General features: G+C 40.8%; 1 protein-coding gene across 1 annotated transcript; it reads right to left on the bottom strand.

The window, feature by feature from the left end:
* Positions 1 to 3,361: 3,361 nt before the first annotated feature.
* On the bottom strand, positions 3,362 to 14,351 carry kop (askopos). Its single transcript, XM_080784249.1, has 8 exons — positions 14,319 to 14,351; positions 12,307 to 12,683; positions 11,750 to 11,953; positions 11,275 to 11,460; positions 9,887 to 10,000; positions 8,193 to 8,290; positions 7,636 to 7,747; positions 3,362 to 3,545 (listed from the first exon to the last, which is right to left on the bottom strand). The coding sequence occupies exons 2-8, from the start codon at positions 12,669 to 12,671 to the stop codon at positions 3,407 to 3,409; spliced, it is 1,218 nt and encodes a 405-aa protein (XP_080640375.1). The 5' UTR covers positions 12,672 to 12,683; positions 14,319 to 14,351; the 3' UTR covers positions 3,362 to 3,406.
* Between the last annotated feature and the right edge of the window lie 6,227 nt (positions 14,352 to 20,578).

The following is a 20,578-nucleotide window of genomic DNA, read 5'->3' as shown; positions in this document are numbered from 1 at the left end:
TGACACTGGGTGAAAAAATGGGGTTACAAAATCGTGGGATAATTTTTTTTTTTTTTTTAATAAAAAACTATGAATGTGGTGATGTCTCATTCATATAGGTTAACCTAACCTATAGTCTAAAAATAGACATGATAGAATGTTGGCATTCTGTGTGGATGCAAGGTCTGCTCATGACACAACAGCAGTTTTAATGAATGCTAATTAATCGCACGAAACAAACGCTCCCGGTGTGTAGACGGGAGGATAAATGAAGACGGTAGACAAAGAAAGACTGCTCTATCCAGATACCGTCCCGTGTGTAAAGTATAGACATCGCTTTAAGAGGGCTAGCATGGTTTAACTATTATGCACAAGGTTACACAACTTCAGTTATGAAGAATATGGTGTATGCTTTCTTGTGTATGCTTAAATCAAATAAAAAAATATTAAATATTTTTCACAAAGATTCACTGTGGTTTTGATTTTTTTTTATATAGGCTATATATATTACATGAAGTTCAAAAAGGAAAATGTGAAAAACACTCCCACTGAAACTGACCTTTTATTTTGAATAACACTAAAAACTCCAGGCAGACATGCGCGGGCGTCTCTCTTTCCTCTGAATAATTAATGCATGTGAATCTCAGACTTCGGCAACTGTCACTTTCCCCATTGAAACGCAATATCCCTTTGGAGTTATTGAAGTCGTGTATAGAGTTCTGACCGAGCGAGACATTAATCCTCATGAAGAATCCACTCAACGGTCACGTTTAATGTGGTGTCAGCAACCTGCGTGATAAAACGTGTCGGGACTCCCAACATCCCAAGATATCGATGTCCCACACATAGCATAATATAATCCCACAAATGGCTTTTATCTCACTAAATTCCCCACACTAGATTATGTTTACAGATGTCTCTCCGACGCACGCGTCGATACGAGTGCAATCCCTGCCCTGTCGCATGTTTGAGCAGAGAGTTGAGGGGGGGGGGGGAGAAAAAAAATGTTTTCACCTCTCAAACACACCATCTTAAAATTCATATTTCAAGACAGGCAATTTCAAGCATGGTCATTTTATCATATATTAATTTCACTCACAATACTCGTGGGGGGGTGAAAGACAAGGTAGGCTACTGCATGATGCTGCGTTGGAATGCATGGAATCAGGTAGACGGCAAAACCTGCTGGACGGCACAGAACGGTAAAAAAAGGATTAAATATTTTTAAGTAACATTGATGCCGCCTGCCGTTATATATATATATATATATACACACATATACATATACATATATATATGTATGTCAGGTGTACATATATATGTGTATGTCACCACAATGTGTTGTGAGCTTGAATAATCGGCAATTTATGGCATCAAAATATACTTTAAAAAAAAAGTAGCCTAGTCAATGTGCAGGTCCAATTTCACAAGTTTTCAAAATTCATAAAAGAAAGTCCTAAATATCTCATAACATGTCGCTTTGCAACGTGCTGTGAGCTTGTATAGATATGCCATTTTCAAATTGCCAATGTATGGACCGCATTGTCCCGAATATGACGACTCTTGATCACGAGACGACCTCCCGTTTTGCAAGACTCATTTGTGGAAAAATAATATATAATAATAATAATAATATATATATAATAAGACACTGGTTTTTTTAGGATATTTCCATTGGAAAAGATTATATTCAGGCCAATATAGGGTATATATAGGTCTGAAGAGGTTTTGTAATAATAATCTAAATCTACAAAGTATAGCAACCAAAAGTTTTCAAAAAATTATAGTGGATTAAAAGTACAATATTTGCCTCCGAGATATGGATTGAAAATCGGAAGAGCTCAGTTAAAAGGAAAGTAGTCACTTTCCACAGCGACACCGCCGTATGACGGAGGCATAAAACTGGGCATCATGGGTCCCACGGCTGCCCGTCTGCAGTACACATGCTGCAACGCAGCCTGCACCATCACAACACGGCCCTTGTGGTGGTCTGGCCAAGAGACATAATGGTTGCCCCGGTAACTGTAACTGCTTATACTTTTAACAGCCTGCATTATTCAGTGGACGAGGAGGCCATACTGATAAGACCTTCTGAGTGCAGCCGCTTTCTTTTTTTTTCTCATTTCTGACCACCGTTTTTCCGCTGATGTGTACAATAAGACCGGGACATGCATTCGCTTTCATTACGTTGTTGCTGCTATACTTTATTCTCCCGATTTGATTTGATTTTTGTGAACAGCTTTGTGCCGTTGGCTGGCTGGGAAGGCGTTACTGCACCGTCAGGTATGTAAAGAAAAACCCACAGGAAGAAGAAGAATGTGAAACATTCATACTGTAAATTATGACAGAGTCATGCTTTGTGAATAAAACATTTTATAGATTAAATAACTCTCAGGGGGCAAACACACAATCTCCAACTCTATGGACACATGTGGGGTCTCAACGAAACACGTATGGCTGGTGGCGGTACACATACCCCGAACCCCCTGAGTTGCTGTGAAGTTTCACGTGAAACTAGAGCTACAATGACTGATGTGTACGTTCCGTTTGCACTCAACAAAGTCTTAACATTTTGAATATAATTATAACAGTGTTGCTGCATACCTCAATAGAGACCAAGGCCAGGTCTAGAACAGACCCACGGCCAAAATTGGTCGAGAAACAACTTTGACAAAAATACAACTTTCCGATGTTTGATCAGTGCTTGAAACATTAACTCTTTTGAATTATCTAAACATATTCCTCTCACAATGAGACCTTGTTATGGCAGAACGGCCATACAAACATAAAGAACATCGTCTGGTGTAATGTATTACCCAGGGATTAGCTTTTTCTTTTTCTTTTGCTATATTCGAGTATTTTATCCATCCGTTTCCATAAACAAATCAGTAGTAATTCAAGATACGACCAAGACAAATTTGGTCAATGACTGAGATCAGAGGACACGGCCTTGAGACTACAACTCAGATTAATAGTATGCGGTAAGGAAACTTGTACTTACAGTATGGGCATTTATATCAAGACATGAAACTAATTAACCAATGCATCAGTGACAGCCATTGATGGAGACATCATAGCCTCAAGTGCTTTGTGGTAAAACCTCAGACCATACTAATGTGTAAATGCATTAGAAGGCATTCAACCAAATGACAAAGAGCCACATACATTACATTCAACTTAATAGAAGAAAAAAATAAAAACATGCATTAACGCCACACATCAAACAAACAAGAACAAAATACACAGCATTAAAGTGACATACATTAAAATACACAAAGTACACACAAAAAGTGCAAACATGCTTTTAAGCCACACACAACTCAAACGAAAATAGTGCAAAAATGCACACGCACGTGCATTTAATATTAAAACAAATAAAATAAATAAAAGAAAATCCACAAAATCAATGCAAACAATGTATCCAAGTTCATCTGTACAGATGAACTGGAGTCCTATGGAAACCGTGTGGGACTCTGTAGAAGCGTCGCCCCATCTTGGAGTTCTGCTCCTTCCACGCACCAAGCGGCACTACAGGGCTCCTCTGTTCAAATCTCCTCCGGTACTTTCTGAAAAGGAGCACATTGTTGGAACTAGAGCAGCATCGCCTTCCAACAACACATCTAGTCCATGAGCCAGTTTGGCATGGCGACCATTGCAACGGACCATAATAATGCTGGCCTGGCATTTGGTCCATTTTTGACTACGCGCCACTGGATAGTTTGACATTACTGACGGATGCCGACAATTTCCCAAGACATATTTCAGTACCGTAGTCCCTAATCAGTGGTCCGGGTCCTTGAGGTGGGGTTCCAGGATATGATTGAGAATTATACAACAGGATTGTTTCGAGGAAGCAATCCGATGGGTTGAAACAGCTTTCTAGCCGTGCTTCAAAACCAGCATGATGCAACGCCTAATCAAAACAAATAATTCAGCTGCTCTGTTCTCCCAGAACGCAGGAGACTCTGTGGCTAAGCTAGCTAGTTTCTTGGTACATTTGTGGTCGTAGTGGTTACATCTGTCATTAAAAAAAAAAAGTATGATTTTTTGCGATTATCTTAGTTTTAAGGGTAATTGTTGAATAATTGCAAAATTACACTAGAGGGGCCACCCCCTCTCGTGTAATATTGCTTAAATTGTAAACCAAATGGACCCTCATAGATATTTTACTCTCTGAAGAGTTAAATTATTGTTAAACATCTACAACACTTAATTTACACAATTAGAGAATGTAGAAGAATTGTCATTTTGATCAACGTGTTTGACAACAAAATACATTTTGGGTCTGAGAGACTTAAATCTCATCAAGTAGTGGTCTGTGGCTGAAATATCATCAAATAAATAATGGACCTGGAAAAGGGTTGAAAACCACTGCCATAACCCATGCATTAAGACCTGAAGCTGATTCTAAATCAGTTCTCTGAACTGTCAGGCAGAAAACCTCATTATATATATATATATATATCTCTCACACACACACTTTTGTAAATTAAGACCCTACTTCATCATACATACAACCTCACAAACGTAAAAGCAATTTTTGGACATGAAGTTTTTACCATGTTGAACATGAATGTGTTGACTCCAGATGTCTTTTGATCTGTGCTTAAGAGAGCAGCAGTCGATAGTGCCAGACCGCACCTCATTGACCCCGAGAGCCACCATAGGCGCGAGAGCATTTGGCATGTAGACACCCAACGACGTAAAAATTAACTGCACCCGGTCGGAAGATAGCTACAATACTTGCTAGCACCACTTTGCAGCTTGTGAACATCCATTTCCGGAGTTACGCTAGAGAACGCAGACAAGCCACGTTGCTTTTCAGACACAGTTGCTTTCACTGCAGTCAGCTCAGGGCCACTGTTGCGGGGGAAACAAGCAACGAGGTCTATGAAAACAAGCCTTAAAGAAGTAACTATAGGCCACATGAGCACTATTGCTGTGTATATTAAACTAAACTATTATAGTAAAGTAACTGTTATCAACCCCCAGGAAGGCTCCATGGAAAATAATATTACAACCTGCTACAAATAGCAGATCTACAAGCATCGTTGGGATGTGTTGTGAGCCAATTAGATCTGCCATTTTCACTGTTTATCATACAAGGAAAGGAGGTATATTCTGTAGAGCCCCCAGAATTATCTGTATTTGGCCACGGACACCCAATATATTGTTCCAGGGACCCCCACAGAAGCAAAGATTTGAGTTAAAAACTTTCGCTCTGAAAGAATATATGTTCAAAGATTTGCGCCAGATAGATCTGCTATTTTTCAATAGCTTAAATATAACATAATGCTTAACACCAAAAGGGATTCCAGTTTGTTTTTAGTTCAATGTTTGTTATTAAAAAAATCACACCCGTGTGAAGTGGGGGCGCTAATATGTTGATTAGGTGATGTAAAACAAACATTAAACGCCATTAACAATAAAGAGACAATAAGACGTAAACGCACATTATGTAAATTATCCCTTTATTGTCAATGCGTTTACTAAACAAACTTTGAACCAAAGACAAACATTAAACCTGTGCATTGGAGGGTCTAGCGCCCTTCAAAAACGCCATTGACAATGAAGATAAATTAATGTCCGTTTTGTCACCAACACAAACATTGAACCCCATTAACAATACAGATAATTTAATGTTTGTTTTGACACCGTTTGTTTTACATCAAATACATCACCTAATCATAAGAGCGCCCCTCACTTCACACGGGTGTGATTTTCTCATGATCAGTACTTTATTTGGGTTTTTTTTTTACAAATAAACGGAAAAGACGAACACAAGCAACAACAACAGAATACAAGTATGCATGGACATCATGTATGTGCACAGAAACATAATATAGACAAGATAAACAAAAAGAAATGTATTAAAATAAAACACGGTAAAAAATTAAATTAGTTCACACGACCAGCATCATCAACCGTATCGTATGTATATCAAGCCAACGAACAATCAAAAGGACATCGCCCCGGACCATGGATCACATCAGGGGCCTGCAGCATGACGGAGGAACACGTGCCACTACAAATCATATTTATCTAACTGGATAACTTCTCCAAAGCCCCCTCAATACCAAGCGTGAGTGAACCAGAGATGTGCTGGAGGCAAATCCTGAGACTTCCATTCTTTTAACGATGATCTTCCTTGCCCACCATTAATGCTGTATGAAATCCAGTCAGCTAGAGGCGCGCGGAGGTGTTTTAATGGCGATGGAGCCAGGATCACCCAGAATAAACAGAGCAGGTGTATGAGGAATATCCTGGTTTGTGATTTGCATTATATTCTCATGAATAGCACACCATAGACTAGTCTGTGCCCTCGGGCACTCCCACAACACATGAATAAGTGTTCCCGGGGTCCGGACTCTCTCCGAGCTTAGCCCTGAACAATCTTGTCGGAGTCCAATAGACTCTCATTCATTTATTTTAAATTGAACTAACCAAGTGCACGGGACATAAAAGTTGTATTGAAATTAAATTGTTTACATTGGTATGGGTTGCTGGCCACAGGCTCACCGAGTAAAAATAAAACGGAGGAATTGTTCAATGAGCTTATGTTTCAATCTGTTGGAATAAATGCATCAAGACAGTTCTGGTAAAGATCTCCAGAGTCCAAACATGATGCTACATTCATTGTAGAGACATCTGTGGCATGATGTGGATGAATAAGCTGCTCTCAAATCAACCTAAATGTTTGCACATACTGTGGTTTTGTGGTTACAAATGCTGATCAAAATCTAAGCCATTTGATTGATGCAACTAGAAAAGTCTCAATTTTGGGAAAAATGCAAAGTCTGGTTGCTGCAATCGCTTATATAGGCCCCTCCCACTATTGTTGCTAGCCAATTACATTGTCACATCACCCCTGTGATCATGTGTAAGTAATTTGGAGGGGATTTATTTATCCCCCCAAAAATCATTTTTCTGCAACAAGCGGTTACATTATTTGCATTCGCGGTGCCCCCTATGAATGAAAATGGAATTGCTTTTGGCTCTGGGTTGATTAAGCCACCCACGTCATGAGATTCAAATGTGTGATGGATTGGACATTCCGTTTGTGATTTGTGACATTGTTTTTATAAAAACAGGCCCCTCCCACTAACTTCGGACAACGATTATGGCCGAACGATACGGACTACCAAAATTATGCCACCTTTCATTCAACTTGCCCCCCCCCCCCACGTAGGTTTACAGCACCACAATCCAAACAGCAGGCATGGATGGTCTAAGATGAGGAAATATCAGTGCTAATAAATGAACAGAAGAGCCTCCTTCTCCTACCATGTGATGTTTCTAATTCTCTTCTCATTGATATAATAAAGGAAGGCAAGCATGCATGTAGCAGCAGGTGGAGGAGGAGTGTGAAGACACCGTCTGTGGACCTACAACCATCATAGTGTCTTTTTTGAGTTGGGCATTTTCAGTGTTTTGAGAGTTACCTACTCAAACTAAATAAATTCCCCATCAATAATAATAATGATGACCGCTTTCACCCATTGGTCTGGAACAGTAAAACAAATGACGACGCAAACCTTACTACCTAAAGCTAACTGCCTTAATCATACCATCATCATCAGAATGATTTTAATTGGCGAAATAATGTTTTCACACAGAGAGAGAGAGAGAGAGAGAATCGACGAGTGGATGAAATACCTGCATGTGAGGTCAGATGGATGCTGCCATTGTGTGCTGTCAGAACGTGGCTGTCCGGCCACATGGGTCATCAGGTTCAGCAACTCTGTCTTTGCGTGTGTGACCGTCGAGACTATAGCCGGGAATGAGAACAAAAACAACCCATTTAGACCCGAGGACGGTTCTACAAATGTCTTCTAAATCCCGACAGTTTTCTGAAATACCCATGTTTCTGTATCAATGGTGCTCAATATTTCATGTCAAGGACCCCCCAAAAAATATATGTAATTGGCCACCGACCCCCCCCCCCCCCCCACATCTGAAAATATGTTGTTCCAGCGACGCCACAGAAGCAAAGATTTGACTTAAAAACGTTCGCTCTGAAAGAATATATATTCAAAGATTTGCGCCACATTTTCACGACCTTTCAGCATAGCGTAGCTATTTTTCAATAGCTATGCTTAAAACACCAAAAGGGGTTCCCGCTCAGAATGGGTTAAAAATAACACACATGGCATATTATGAAGGCTACAAGTTTGCTGGATAAGATGGGAAGATGTGCATTATAATATACTCACTCTGTGCATCAGCAGGATGCTCAGTCATGTGTCTTTTGACCATGTCAATGTAGGCCAGCTTCTTCTGCAGCCAGTAGGACTCATTTTCAACCGTTGGTCTGCAAGAGTAAAACATGTATTATGATCATGCAACCCATACATTTATTTTTGTCTCCTTAGAATAACGACACGGTGGGGAACTATGCACAAAAAAATGAATTTCATCCACTGTTACTTGTGAGACCGTGATGTGACAATAAGACGTCTTTCCAATCCATTGACAGTATGTAAAATAGCGTCATCATCGGCATTCTTTTATTCACCAAATAATATATGCTTTCACAAATGGGGAAGTGGACTTGATGAGGTTGGTTTAATTACATTAAGTTCTCAGTTTAGACAGACAAGACAGATGACAAATTAAAAAATAACAGCTGTGTGAACCGAGTGGTGCCTCACCACAAACCACCAGAATAGCTTCAATGCGTCTTGGCATAATAGACTTCACTCTGCAAGTCTCTACAACTCTATTGGAGGGATGGAACACCACAAACGCGCTATATGTGAATGTTTAGGGTGCATATAGCTCTGGTCCATAGCTCCAATGCCGTTGCATTTAGAGCCATGTTACCGATGAATAAATGCACCACTCAGTTCACACAGGTGTGATTTTATTTAGACGAGAGGCTGGTCTGCATTTATGAGAGCCCCGGAAGTCATCGGTAACATAGCTCTAAATGCAACGGCATTAGAGCTATGGACCAGAGCTAGAGTGCCTAACGCACTCTTTGGTTCGATTACCGACAGGCCGGACCATTTATTGCATGTCCACTCTCTAAACATCTGTCCATAAAAGCTGAAAAGCCAGCAAAATTACCAAAACATGTATTTGCATGAATAAATATGATTGCATTCGCTCATATGATATGTGGGCAAAATAATAAGAGTATCATCAAATGTTTTTTAGGGCCGGGACGTTAATCAAGATTAATTAACTACAGAAAAATGTATCGCGATTAACTACAGATAAATTAATCGCACCTTTTTGTTTCCCCCATAATAAAGTTGTTTTTATTTGTTTTCTCATGCCCAGCCATGTAAAGCACATTTGAGTATTCATATACACACTGAGACACTTTATATAGGCACTTGCTGCCTATATATATCACCTGCCTATATATCACTGTTGGAATCAAACGCATTTTTCTATTGAGTTGTGTGCACTGGAAATAATAAAAGGTCCCCCCATTCTGTGTTGCCTATAGAACTGAAGGTCTGAAAAAAACAGTGAAGTACATTTTTCTTTTGTGATGTCACGGAGATGTATACTTCATAATGTTTACTGATTTTTTTTTCATACCTCCAGTTCTAGGCAACACAGAATGGGGGGGACTTTATTATATCCACACAACAACTCTAAGGTATATTAATGACAGTAAAATGTTGAAAATGAGTGGAATCCCGTAGTCACTATTCACTGAGATACCAAAAACATTTGAAAAAAAAGGTTTCTCACTGTTCTCGGGTTAAATATTGATATGCGATTCATCGAGATTAATTAACTACAAAGCCTCTGATTAATTAGATTTTTTTTTTAATCGAGTCCCAGCTCTAATGTTTTTACATGTTCTCATCTTTGGTTTATTGGGGAGGTAGATCAATGTGAACCATGGTCCCACTGCTCTCTCTAGAGGATACTCAGGGAAGTGCACTACCTTGATGTGGATCTGTCAGCATGTCCTTCTCTCTTGGTGGGTTTTGGTTGTACAGAACTCGCAACTTTGCGTTCTGGCTGCTCTGTCTTGATCCGTTTGGCCACCGGCCCACCGCTAAAGAAAAAATAAATAATAGTCAGGAATTGTTTAACGGGGTTATGTTTCAATTGGGAGATGTTCACCGGGACTGGCATGATGCAGTTATTCCAACAGACATAGCCTACATACAGTCATTGTAGAGACATCTGTAGCATGCTGTGAATGTGCTCTCAAAACAACCTAAATGTTTGCACATAGTTTTGTGGTCACCACTCCTAGAGACACTGATGCACATGCGGTTATGAATAGTGATCAAAATCCAAGGCTTCTAAAAGGCCTATTCATACTCAAGTTAGGTGATAAGGTGACCACCGACAACTACAACATGACATTGATTGATTGATGCATTTATCAACAGTTTGCAGAATGGGTACATTTCAACATGAAAGCACAACTCAATACAATGACTTACTGTGGACAGCACACTGATAAAGCATTACACCATTTTCAATTAATCAGAACATTTAGATATACAAATATGCATGTGCAGGAGGTAAAAAGGGAAAAGAAACATATTCAGTAAAAGGGTGAGGATTCCGATTTTACGGGGGACAGTTTCGAATTGCGTAGTCCGTTGGTGCCCTTTGAGAGCGGTAGAGCGTTCCACATTTTGGCATTGTGGCATAGGAGTGAAATAAATTTAGTCCCTTGTTTATGCCGAATCTGGGTTGCACATGGTTTGTTGAACTACTCCCTCTGGCGTTGCGGGTGTGAACTTTGTTGACAATAAGGAAGTATTTAGACAGGTGCAAGATGACCCATTGCAAGATGCTGTACTCTCTGTCATCAACCCTAAAATGGGCAGGGGTGAGGTGGGTTCGGACAGTGAGGCCATGTAGCAGCCCGACCAAGTTGTTTTGGGAGCCTTGTTTTATAAGGGCCTTTGAGGTGCTGTGGACATCACGCAGTGGTGTTAAGCGACTCACCGCTCAACCAAACACATCGCACTGTTTTTTACTAACCGCCGTTTCATGGTCACCTTATAGGCCTTAACCCATTTTGGGCGGGAACCCCTTTTGGTGTTTTAAAGTAACATTACGTTATAATTAAGCTAATGAAAAACAGCAGATCTACAAGCTCATAGCGCGCCACAGAGTGGCACGCTACGAGCTTGTAGGTCTGCTATTTTTGAAAAATCGTAAAAATGTGGCACAAATCTTTGAATATATATTCTTTCAAAGTGAATGTTTTTAACTCAGGGGTCTAAATAACCATTTAGATTGATACAACTCATAAGTTATATAACTACAACCTGGGAATCATCAGAAAAAAACACAGAAGTACATTACCTTGATTTGTCAGCATGTTCTCTTTTGGTGGGTTCTGTGTGCACCGACCTCGCATAGCTGTGTTCCGGCTGCTCCGAGTTGATCCGTTTGTGTTGCTGTGTCGTTATGGCCAGATTGGACACATTATGCAAGGTACCTGCATTCACTTTTGTGTAAGCGTTGTTCAAACTGGCCAGCGGCCCACCGCTAAAGTAAAAAAAAACAATTGTTTAATGAGCTTTTTTGTTCACCAGGACTGTCATGATGTAGTTATTCCAACAGACATGCTACGTTCATTGTAGAGACTCTGTAGCATGCTGTGGATGTGCTCTCGAAACCACCTAAACATTTACTTTGCACACAGTACTGTAGGTTACTACTCCTAGACGCTGTGATGTATACGGTGATCAAAATCTAAGCCATTTAGATTGACACAACTAGAACTACAACCTGGGAGTCATCAGAAAAATGATCAAAAATCACAGATGTACATTACCTCGATATAGATTTCACAGCATGTTCTCTCTTGGCGGGTGGTGGGTAGTACGCCAAACTCGGAACTTTGTGGCCTAGCTGCTCTCCGTTGATCAGACGTGTGTGTTGGTGTGGTGGTACGGCCACATGATTCAACACTCTTGGACGTAAGACACCAGCATTCTCTTTTGTGCCAGCGTTGTTCAAACTGGCCACCGGCCCACAGCTAAATTAACAAACAGAGGAATTGTTTAATGAGCAATTTGAGCATAATGATTCAATTTGGAGATCTTCATGATGCATTATTCCGACATGCTACATTGTAGAGATATCTCTACAGCATGCTGTGGACATGTGCTCTCAAAACAACCTAAATGTTTGCGCATAGTTTTGTGGTCACTATATACTCCTAGCAGACACTGATGCAGTGATGCATACGGTTATAATTAAATAGAGATCAAAATCAAAGCCATTTAGACTGACCACCATTTAATTATAACCGTATGCATCACTGCATCAGTGTCTGCTAGGAGTTAGTCAAACCTGGGAATCATCATAAAAAAAAAAACACAGATGTACCTTGACGTAGATTTGTGAGCATGTTCTCTCTTGGTGGGTTTTGGATGCGCCAAACTCGTAACTTTGTGTTCTGGCTGTTCCGTCTTGATCCGCTTGGGTTGGTGTGGTGGTGATATGGCCACATAATTCGACACTCTTGGACGCATAAAGGCACCGGCATTCACTTTTGTGTTGGCGGTGTTCAAATTGATCCTACCGTTATGAGAGTGAAGCCCCAATGGCGTGGTCACGTTCACCTCAGACCAAGTTAACGCATCCCTAGGTGTTCGTCGGCTCACATTTTCCTTATTAGACTTGTAGTAGTGGTAGGGATCGAAGGTAGAGGTCGGCGACAGGACGTCGGCCTTTGGTGGACGAACTCTCATGGCTGGCTTTACCTACAGTAGAAAACAAAATGCATGGAGCAAAGAACGAAAAACATGAGGGAGGGCAACATTGACAACCACTGTGAAATACTGCGGTAGCATGTGGAAATCTACAATTGTAAAACCATGAAAAGCATCTCTCCCACTATTACTAGTCCATTAGTTGGGCTCTTGGTTGTTGGGAAAAAGGATGAGGAAGTGTTCTTTCAGGGCCTCCGGCCCATGGAGAAGCTCAGGATGGATTGCGGTGAGCCTGTCCCAAGTTAGCCCCTTCTTGACGGGGCAGCCAAGGGAACATCATGATGAGAAGCAGCTTTTTGGTGTCATAATAAAAATCTGACTTTTCGGTTTCAAATGGGGCAATGGAGGGAATTGCAACCAAGTAAGTTAGAGGTTGGATACAGCCATGGCATGAACATGCCAAACCAGCCAATAAATGAACCCATGCTACCAATACATTGTCTTTGGTTTGTGTATGAATATATACATAAGTGCCAGGGCGTACTATAACCACCATAGTGAGATATGGATCAAGTGAAAACAATAATCAATAATCATCACTCATCAGTGTGCTTTAGGCACATTTGTCACAATTCTCACATATTATTTGGAGGAATATGAGGCACACAGAATAATGACGCAATTGAGGTGCTGAGGCAGTGCAGGAAGCATCTCTAAAGCTTCAGTCTCTAAAGCTCTTGCCAGGTCTTCCTGTAGTGTTGTCAACCAATGCCAAACCTTTGTGGCTTTTGGTGGCATGTACATACGTAGGCTACCACTCTTAATCTATACCTCTACTTTCTAGAGACCAAACTGTCAGCAGACATGACATGAGAATACAACTTCTCTGGTTTAGGTACTGTATGCTCTTGCTCTGCTCTCCATTATTTGCAATATGAGACTGCTAGCTTATAGGATTTAAACTCCCTGTAGATGTATTTTATCGATTCCGAGTCTAAGACTCAGAGTCTAAATCTTAGGCTATGAGACTGCATAATGCCTGGGCCAGATCCACTACAAGAGCATATGGTCCATAACTCCATGACCATGTAGGAACACATTCGCCTAGTTTCCCCTACTTATAGGCTATATAACAATTAAACAGATTTATTTTAAGCATCTGAGACACAACTTTAGCACTAACTTTTAGGCATGTTTTCGGGGACTGATAAAAGTGTAGAACTATAGCATAGCCGCAATTTAGCACAACTTTTGAGATTGATTTTCAACTGTCAGCCAACATTAGAGGACCAGCAGCCCATTAAATATTATATTATCTAATCGTGGAATAATGGCCACACAAAGAACAAGCTCAAATTAAGCTTATAAAGAGATGATAGAGATCACTCCATAATTACCAAAGATCAACGCCCGTTTGTTCAGCTGGAGGAGAGCTAGACACGTCCAAAACGTAAACACAGCAGACAAACAGAATGCAGATATGACACGTTAAATTGACCGAAAAAACTTTAAAGTCAACCTTCACCGGGATTCTGCATTAAAGCTTGCTAAATGTGTCCTGATATATCAGCAGCACAACGTTATGAAACGTAACTGGGAAGTTGGGAACTAACCAGTTTAGAATTATGTAGCAGTAATGTACCTAATCTGTGTTTTCAAGTTAACCGTGGTGTAGTAACGGGTCACCTGTCTCGCTGTCTGAGTTGTCGCCCTTCCTGATGTTGTGACGTCGCTGCGATGCGCGTTCACGGTACAACCGTTGAATTTCTAATCTAAATGATGAAGGGTCGGGTGCGCGCGTGTGCGTGCGTCCGTAATCCGTATACGTGCGGTTTTGTGTATTAAAGGGACACTTCACCCTTTTTGCAAAAAAAAGATGTTAATGACGTTTAGAAGCTTTAGATCACTTTCCTGGGGGTATTTATGTGTGTAATATGTTGTTTTAGATATTTCAGATTGTAGCAGTGAGCCTGTTGTCTCTGATGTCATGGACACTGGTCTCACTACCTTCCTGGACTACAATTCCCATAATCCTTTGGTGCACTGCTCCTCCTTGTGGATAAGGGGAGAGCTGTCTTACTGAGACAACATGTAGTCCAGGAAGGAAGTGAGCCCAGTGTCCATGTCATCAGAGACAACAGGCTCACTGCTACAATCTGAAATATCTAAAACCACATATTACACACATAAAGACCCCCAGGAAAGTGTTCTAAAGCTCCTAAACGTCATTAACATATATTTTTTTGCAAAAAGGGTGAAGTGTCCCTTTGTGAAAAACACGTCAACCAATATATTAATATATATTAATCATATTAATTAGCAAAATGCTCATTTAAACCGGCATAATTGGGGGGAAATTATAACAAATAATCGTCATAGGCTATTTTAATAGTCCCATTTTATTCCAATGCAATTTAGTTATAGTTAGACTTTTATGAACTAAATACAAATACATTGGACTTAAAAAAAGAGGCAATTGTAATACTAGTAATCAATACAGTATTCTGATATTACCTGCGGGTCGCATTAAGACCCCCTTTCCACCGATTGGTTCAGTTCTTTTTTTGTTCTTAGTCCATGAGCCAGAGCTCCACAATTGGTGGGAACAACTAGACCTATATTAAATTGTTTATAGGATCAATACACGTTCATACATGATAACCCTTCCACAGTAGTAGCTTTTTCATATTTTCTATATTTTGCATATTTTCCTACATAATGCCTCATTTGCATTCCCATTGGGAACCAACCAGTGGAAAAGGGGCCTAAGTGCTGACCATGATCTATACTGTATAGATGGTAATCACTAACCACTTCAGCCCTATACATTTACCGGCCATTTGAAAATAGCAGATCTACAAGCTCACAATGACTCAAAGGTGCTATAATATAAGTGGATGCCTGAAGCTTATGGTGCATGTGGTCACGGTGCATGTAATGCATGTGATGACAGCTGCAGGTATTTCCTCTTCATTTTGTGGAAAAGTAATATCTAATAATTGTGTAGGCCTACAGTCAATTGTGTATTGTTGTTTTGTTTGGTTCTCTGTCTGTCTGTCGGTTGTTCATTGTTTTTTATGTAAATCGTCCCATTGTCCTTTTAATATTTGTTGTTTGGTAATGTTCATACAAATTATAATAGTATGAAAAACTCGCAGCGTGTCGCTCTCATGTCAAGACACCACCACTAGAGAGAGCCCAAACACAGCGGATATATTTACAAACCTCCAAACTTACAAACCTCCAAACTAAACCACTGTTGTGTTCACAGTAGCTGCCACAGAGTATGACAGTCCATGGGGGCATGCATTTCCAACTTGCATCATTCCAAGTAGGCCAGTGCCCAACGGACACCGCTGTAGAGGCTCTAAAAGGCACCACTCTATAATAACTAACATGGTGCCAATAGGAAGAAATACATAGCCTAATCCAAACTATAAATCAATTTTATTTCAACAACAGCAGGGATTAGAATGCATGGGCACAGCCCGTCACCAGCCACCAGTCAGCCACCTCGCTCACAGGATTGCAATCCTCCATCCTGTCACAATTCTGGTTTTCTAGTATCACCGCGTTGCTCAGCAGTGTGCCTTGACTCCCTCTAGGTTATTTTAATGAGTCTAAACAATATAGACAATATGGCAGAGCATAAACCTGTATTTGGATGCATATTGCACTCTCTCATATGATATGACAAAATATAATACGGTAACAAAGGCTACATTTGTGTATAAACAAGAAGGTTATACAACAGTCAGGTTGCAGTAGGATGCTTACATAGCTAAATGTATGATCTTTAATATTTAATCAATGTTTTCTTTATTGTGGAGGTGGATCAATGTGAAACATGATCACACTAGTCTAGTCTAGACTCAGGATCGTTCAGCTAAACTACAAACATGTGTAATTACTTTCGTATACATTAAAGATTAGTCAACATGTTCTTTCTTGGTGGGTTTTGGGTGCAATTGAACTTTCTGTTCTGATCCCTGTGTTGATGCATAATGCATTGATGCACCGCCTGGCCACGGCCTAGTCCCTTCCACCCCTGCCCACTAGTGACACCGGCACTTTGACACCGGGAACATGTTGCACTATGAACTATAACTCTGCACTTTATATGTATTTCCCCTGCACGGTATTGTCTTACGTGTCTGTTGGTTGTTATGTGAAAAAAGAACTGAACGCAGTCATGTCAACATGTCTGTGTGTTACACAATGGCAAATAAAGGGTATCTGATTCTGAATTGTCGTTACCATGGAAACACAGGGAAGTGGATGTAGCACAGCATTCACTTTGGTTTCTTTCACTTTTCTTTCATGCTGGAATTGATGCCACTAGAGCAGGGATACTCAAATAGATTTACCTGTGGGCCACATTACAAAAATGGCAAGGGGCCAGGGGCCAGTAGATAAAATTACGACATTAATGATACTTGATAACTTCTCTCTTTCAATTGCTTTATTTTCGCAAAATGTATCAAAGTACAATGTGCAAATTGTGCATGCACACAATATGTAAATAAATAAATGTGTTACATTTTCTTGCATAAACACAAAGAGCTGTTTCCATAACTGCACAAATTATTGCACATAACATGAGTAGCTGTTATAATAACATAACATGAGTAGCTCTTTGCCTGCCTGCCTGCCTGCCTGTCTGTCTGTCTGTCTGTCCATGAGTAGTTATTTGTCTGTCTGTCAATGAGTAGCTGTCTTACTGTCTGCCTGCCTGTCTATGAGTAGCTGTCTGTCTGTCTGCCTGCCTGCCTGTCCAATTGTCCATGAGTAGCTGTCTGTCTGCCTGTCTGAGTAGCTGTCTGCCTGCCTGCCTAATTGTCCATGAGTAGCTGTCTGTCTGCCTGTCTATGAGTAGCTGTCTGTCTGCCTGTCTATGAGTAGCTGTCTGCCTGCCTGCCTAATTGTCCATGAGTAGCTGTCTGTCTGCCTGCCTGTCTATGAGTAGCTGTCTGCCTTCCTGCCTGTCCAATTGTCCATGAGTAGCTGTCTGTCTGTCTATGAGTATGTCTGCCTGCCTGCCCAATTGTCTATGAGTAGCTGTCTGTCTGTCTATGAGTAGCTGTCTGCCTTCCTGCCTGTCCAATTGTCCATGAGTAGCTGTCTGTCTGTCTATGAGTAGCTGTCTGCCTTCCTGCCTGTCCAATTGTCCATGAGTAGCTGTCTGCCTGCCTGTACAATTCTCCATGAGTAGCCGTCTGTCTGCCTGTCTATGAGTAGCTGTCTGACTGCCTGCCTGTCCAATTCTCCATGAGTAGCTGTCTGTCTGTCTGTCTGCCTGTCTATGAGTAGCTGTCTGCCTGCCTGCCAGCCAGCAAGTTGGTTAACAGAAAATAAATTGTTATGGCTGAGTAAAATAAAATACAATAAACACAATTTGCCTGAAAATAGATTACCCAGCTATGACCTTTTTCATGAAAAAAAATTAGTAGTGATATGGCTGACTGAGTAAAATAAAACAATCTACCTGAAAATAGATATCTATAAGTGAAGAGCAATTTCCGCAATTTCCGCAATTACCATTTCCGCAATTTCCGCTATTTCCATTTCCGCAATTTCCGCAATTTCCATTACCGCAATTTCCTCAATTTCCATTTCCACAATTTCCGCAATTTCCATTTCCACCATTTCTGCAATTTCCGCAATTACCATTTCCGCAATTTCCGCAATTTCCATTTCCGCATTTCCGCAATTTCCATTTGCACCATTTCCGCAATTTCCGCAATTTCCGCAATTACAATTTCCGCAATTTCCATTTCCGCAATTCCCGCAATTTCCGCAATTTCCATTTCCATTTCCAACTATTAATGGCAGCTGGGTTTCATCATTCAAATAAAATAGAATTCTGTCCGTTTAGCTATAAAATTATGTCAGGAAATAGGGATACACAGTATATGTCTTTCATTTGCATTGCATCTCCCCCCCCCCCCCCCCCCCAAGCTTTTATTTTCGTTCGAGTAATAGTACAACTCTAATAGTATTACTTATAATAATGTAATTAAAGATAACTTCATTCAGATTTATTTATTTTTATTTCATTTTCCAGATTTTTTTTTCTTCTTTTTTTTAGATTTTCATTGGTGGGCCAGTCATAATGGTCCCGCGGGCCTGATGTGGCCCGCGGGCCTGAGGTTGAGTATCACTGCACTAGAGGATGAGAATGACGTTGCATTGGTGAACCTCCAATGGCAACGTGGCCACGCAGTTCCAAAGATTGGTTCCGTTCCAGCTCCTCTCTGTATACATTCTGCACAGACATTAAGCTGTGTGACATCTATCCTTGGTCACCATGACGGTCCTGCAGGAGCCAGCAAAGGCCTGAGATTCTTTCTACCGCATGGTGGCAGAGGATTGCGTGATGCAATCCTCTCTGCAGCCACTGGCAAGGCGCTGCCACGCTCGTGGGGTAATCGTGTCGCATTCGGGTTCTTTGAAACGCCCCCCTGAGGTTAGGTTTAGGTATAGTTTTACTGAGGTTAGGGTTACGGTTAGGTTTAGGTATAGTTTTACTGAGGTTAGGGTTAGGTTTAGGTTTAGGTATAGTTTTACTGAGGTTAGGGTTAGGTTTAGGTATAGTTTTATTGAGGTTAGGGTTAGGTTTAGGTATAGTTTTACTGAGGTTAGGGTTAGGTTTAGGTATAGTTTTACTGAGGTTAGGGTTAGGGTTAGGTTTAGGTATAGTTTTACTGAGGTTAGGGTTAGGTTTAGGTTTAGGTATAGTTTTACTGAGGTTAGGGTTAGGGTTAGGTTTAGGTATAGTTTTACTGAGGTTAGGGTTAGGGTTAGGTTTAGGTATAGTTTTACTGAGGTTAGGGTTAGGGTTAGGTTTAGGTATAGTTTTACTGAGGTTAGGTTTAGGTTTAGGTATAGTTTTACTGAGGTTAGGGTTAGGTTTAGGTATAGTTTTACTGAGGTTAGGGTTAGGTTTAGGTATAGTTTTACTGAGGTTAGGGTTAGGTTTAGGTATAGTTTTACTGAGGTTAGGTTTAGGTATAGTTTTACTGAGGTTAGGTTTAGGTATAGTTTTACTGAGGTTAGGGTTAGGTTTAGGTATAGTTTTACTGAGGTTAGGGTTAGGTTTAGGGTTAGGTTTAGGTGTAGGCTGTCAATCACAGCGACTGGCCAGTCACAGCGCACCATTTCCTCAAACGCGACACGGAACCCTGACCAGCCGCTGCCACTGGAACCGTTGTCCAACCGCTGGGGCGACTGTGGCTCAAGAGGTATAGAGCAGGTCGTCCAATGATCCCATGGGTCGGCTGGTTCGAATCCCGGCTCCTCCTCGAAGTGTCCTTGGGCAAGACACTGAACCCCAAATTGCTCCCGATGTGCCGCAATCGGTGTATGAATGTGTGTGAATGGGTGAATGTAATGCACAATCTATGTAAAGCGCCTTTGGATAAAGGCGCTATATGAATGCACCATTTACCAATGATGATGTTTTTGTGTTACCATTTAGGCATTTAGCAGATGCTCTTAATCCAGAGCGACTTGCAGTAGTAGGCCTATTAACCCATTCTGACCTGAGATCAGATTCATACGAGGTTTCCACTGGACACACACTGGTCTGATGAACCCATTCTGACCCGAGATCAGATTCTAAAAATGTCAGTCGTTCTTCTATTTTTCAAAAATAGCAGATCTACAAGCTCATAGCGCGCCACCGAGTGGCGCGCTATGAGCTTGTAGATCTGCTATTTTTCAATAGCTAAAGCACAACGTGCACCAAAATGGGTTCAAGAATAACACCAAAATGGGTTCCCATTCAGAATGGGTTAAAGCAAGAACACATAGTCATCAAGAATCATACGTAAGCTAAGAACCTGACGTCCGTCTAATAGTAGAATATCTGTACAGTGAAACTATGAGTATACAGTACACTATAGAGTGCCATGTCTACATAGGAATGCGATCTAATCATTCCTCCC

This window comes from Protomyctophum bolini (genome assembly GCF_963924005.1).
Source record: "Protomyctophum bolini genome assembly, chromosome: 15".
NCBI lineage: Eukaryota > Metazoa > Chordata > Actinopteri > Myctophiformes > Myctophidae > Protomyctophum > Protomyctophum bolini.
This window is presented reverse-complemented; position numbering and strand designations above follow the sequence as displayed.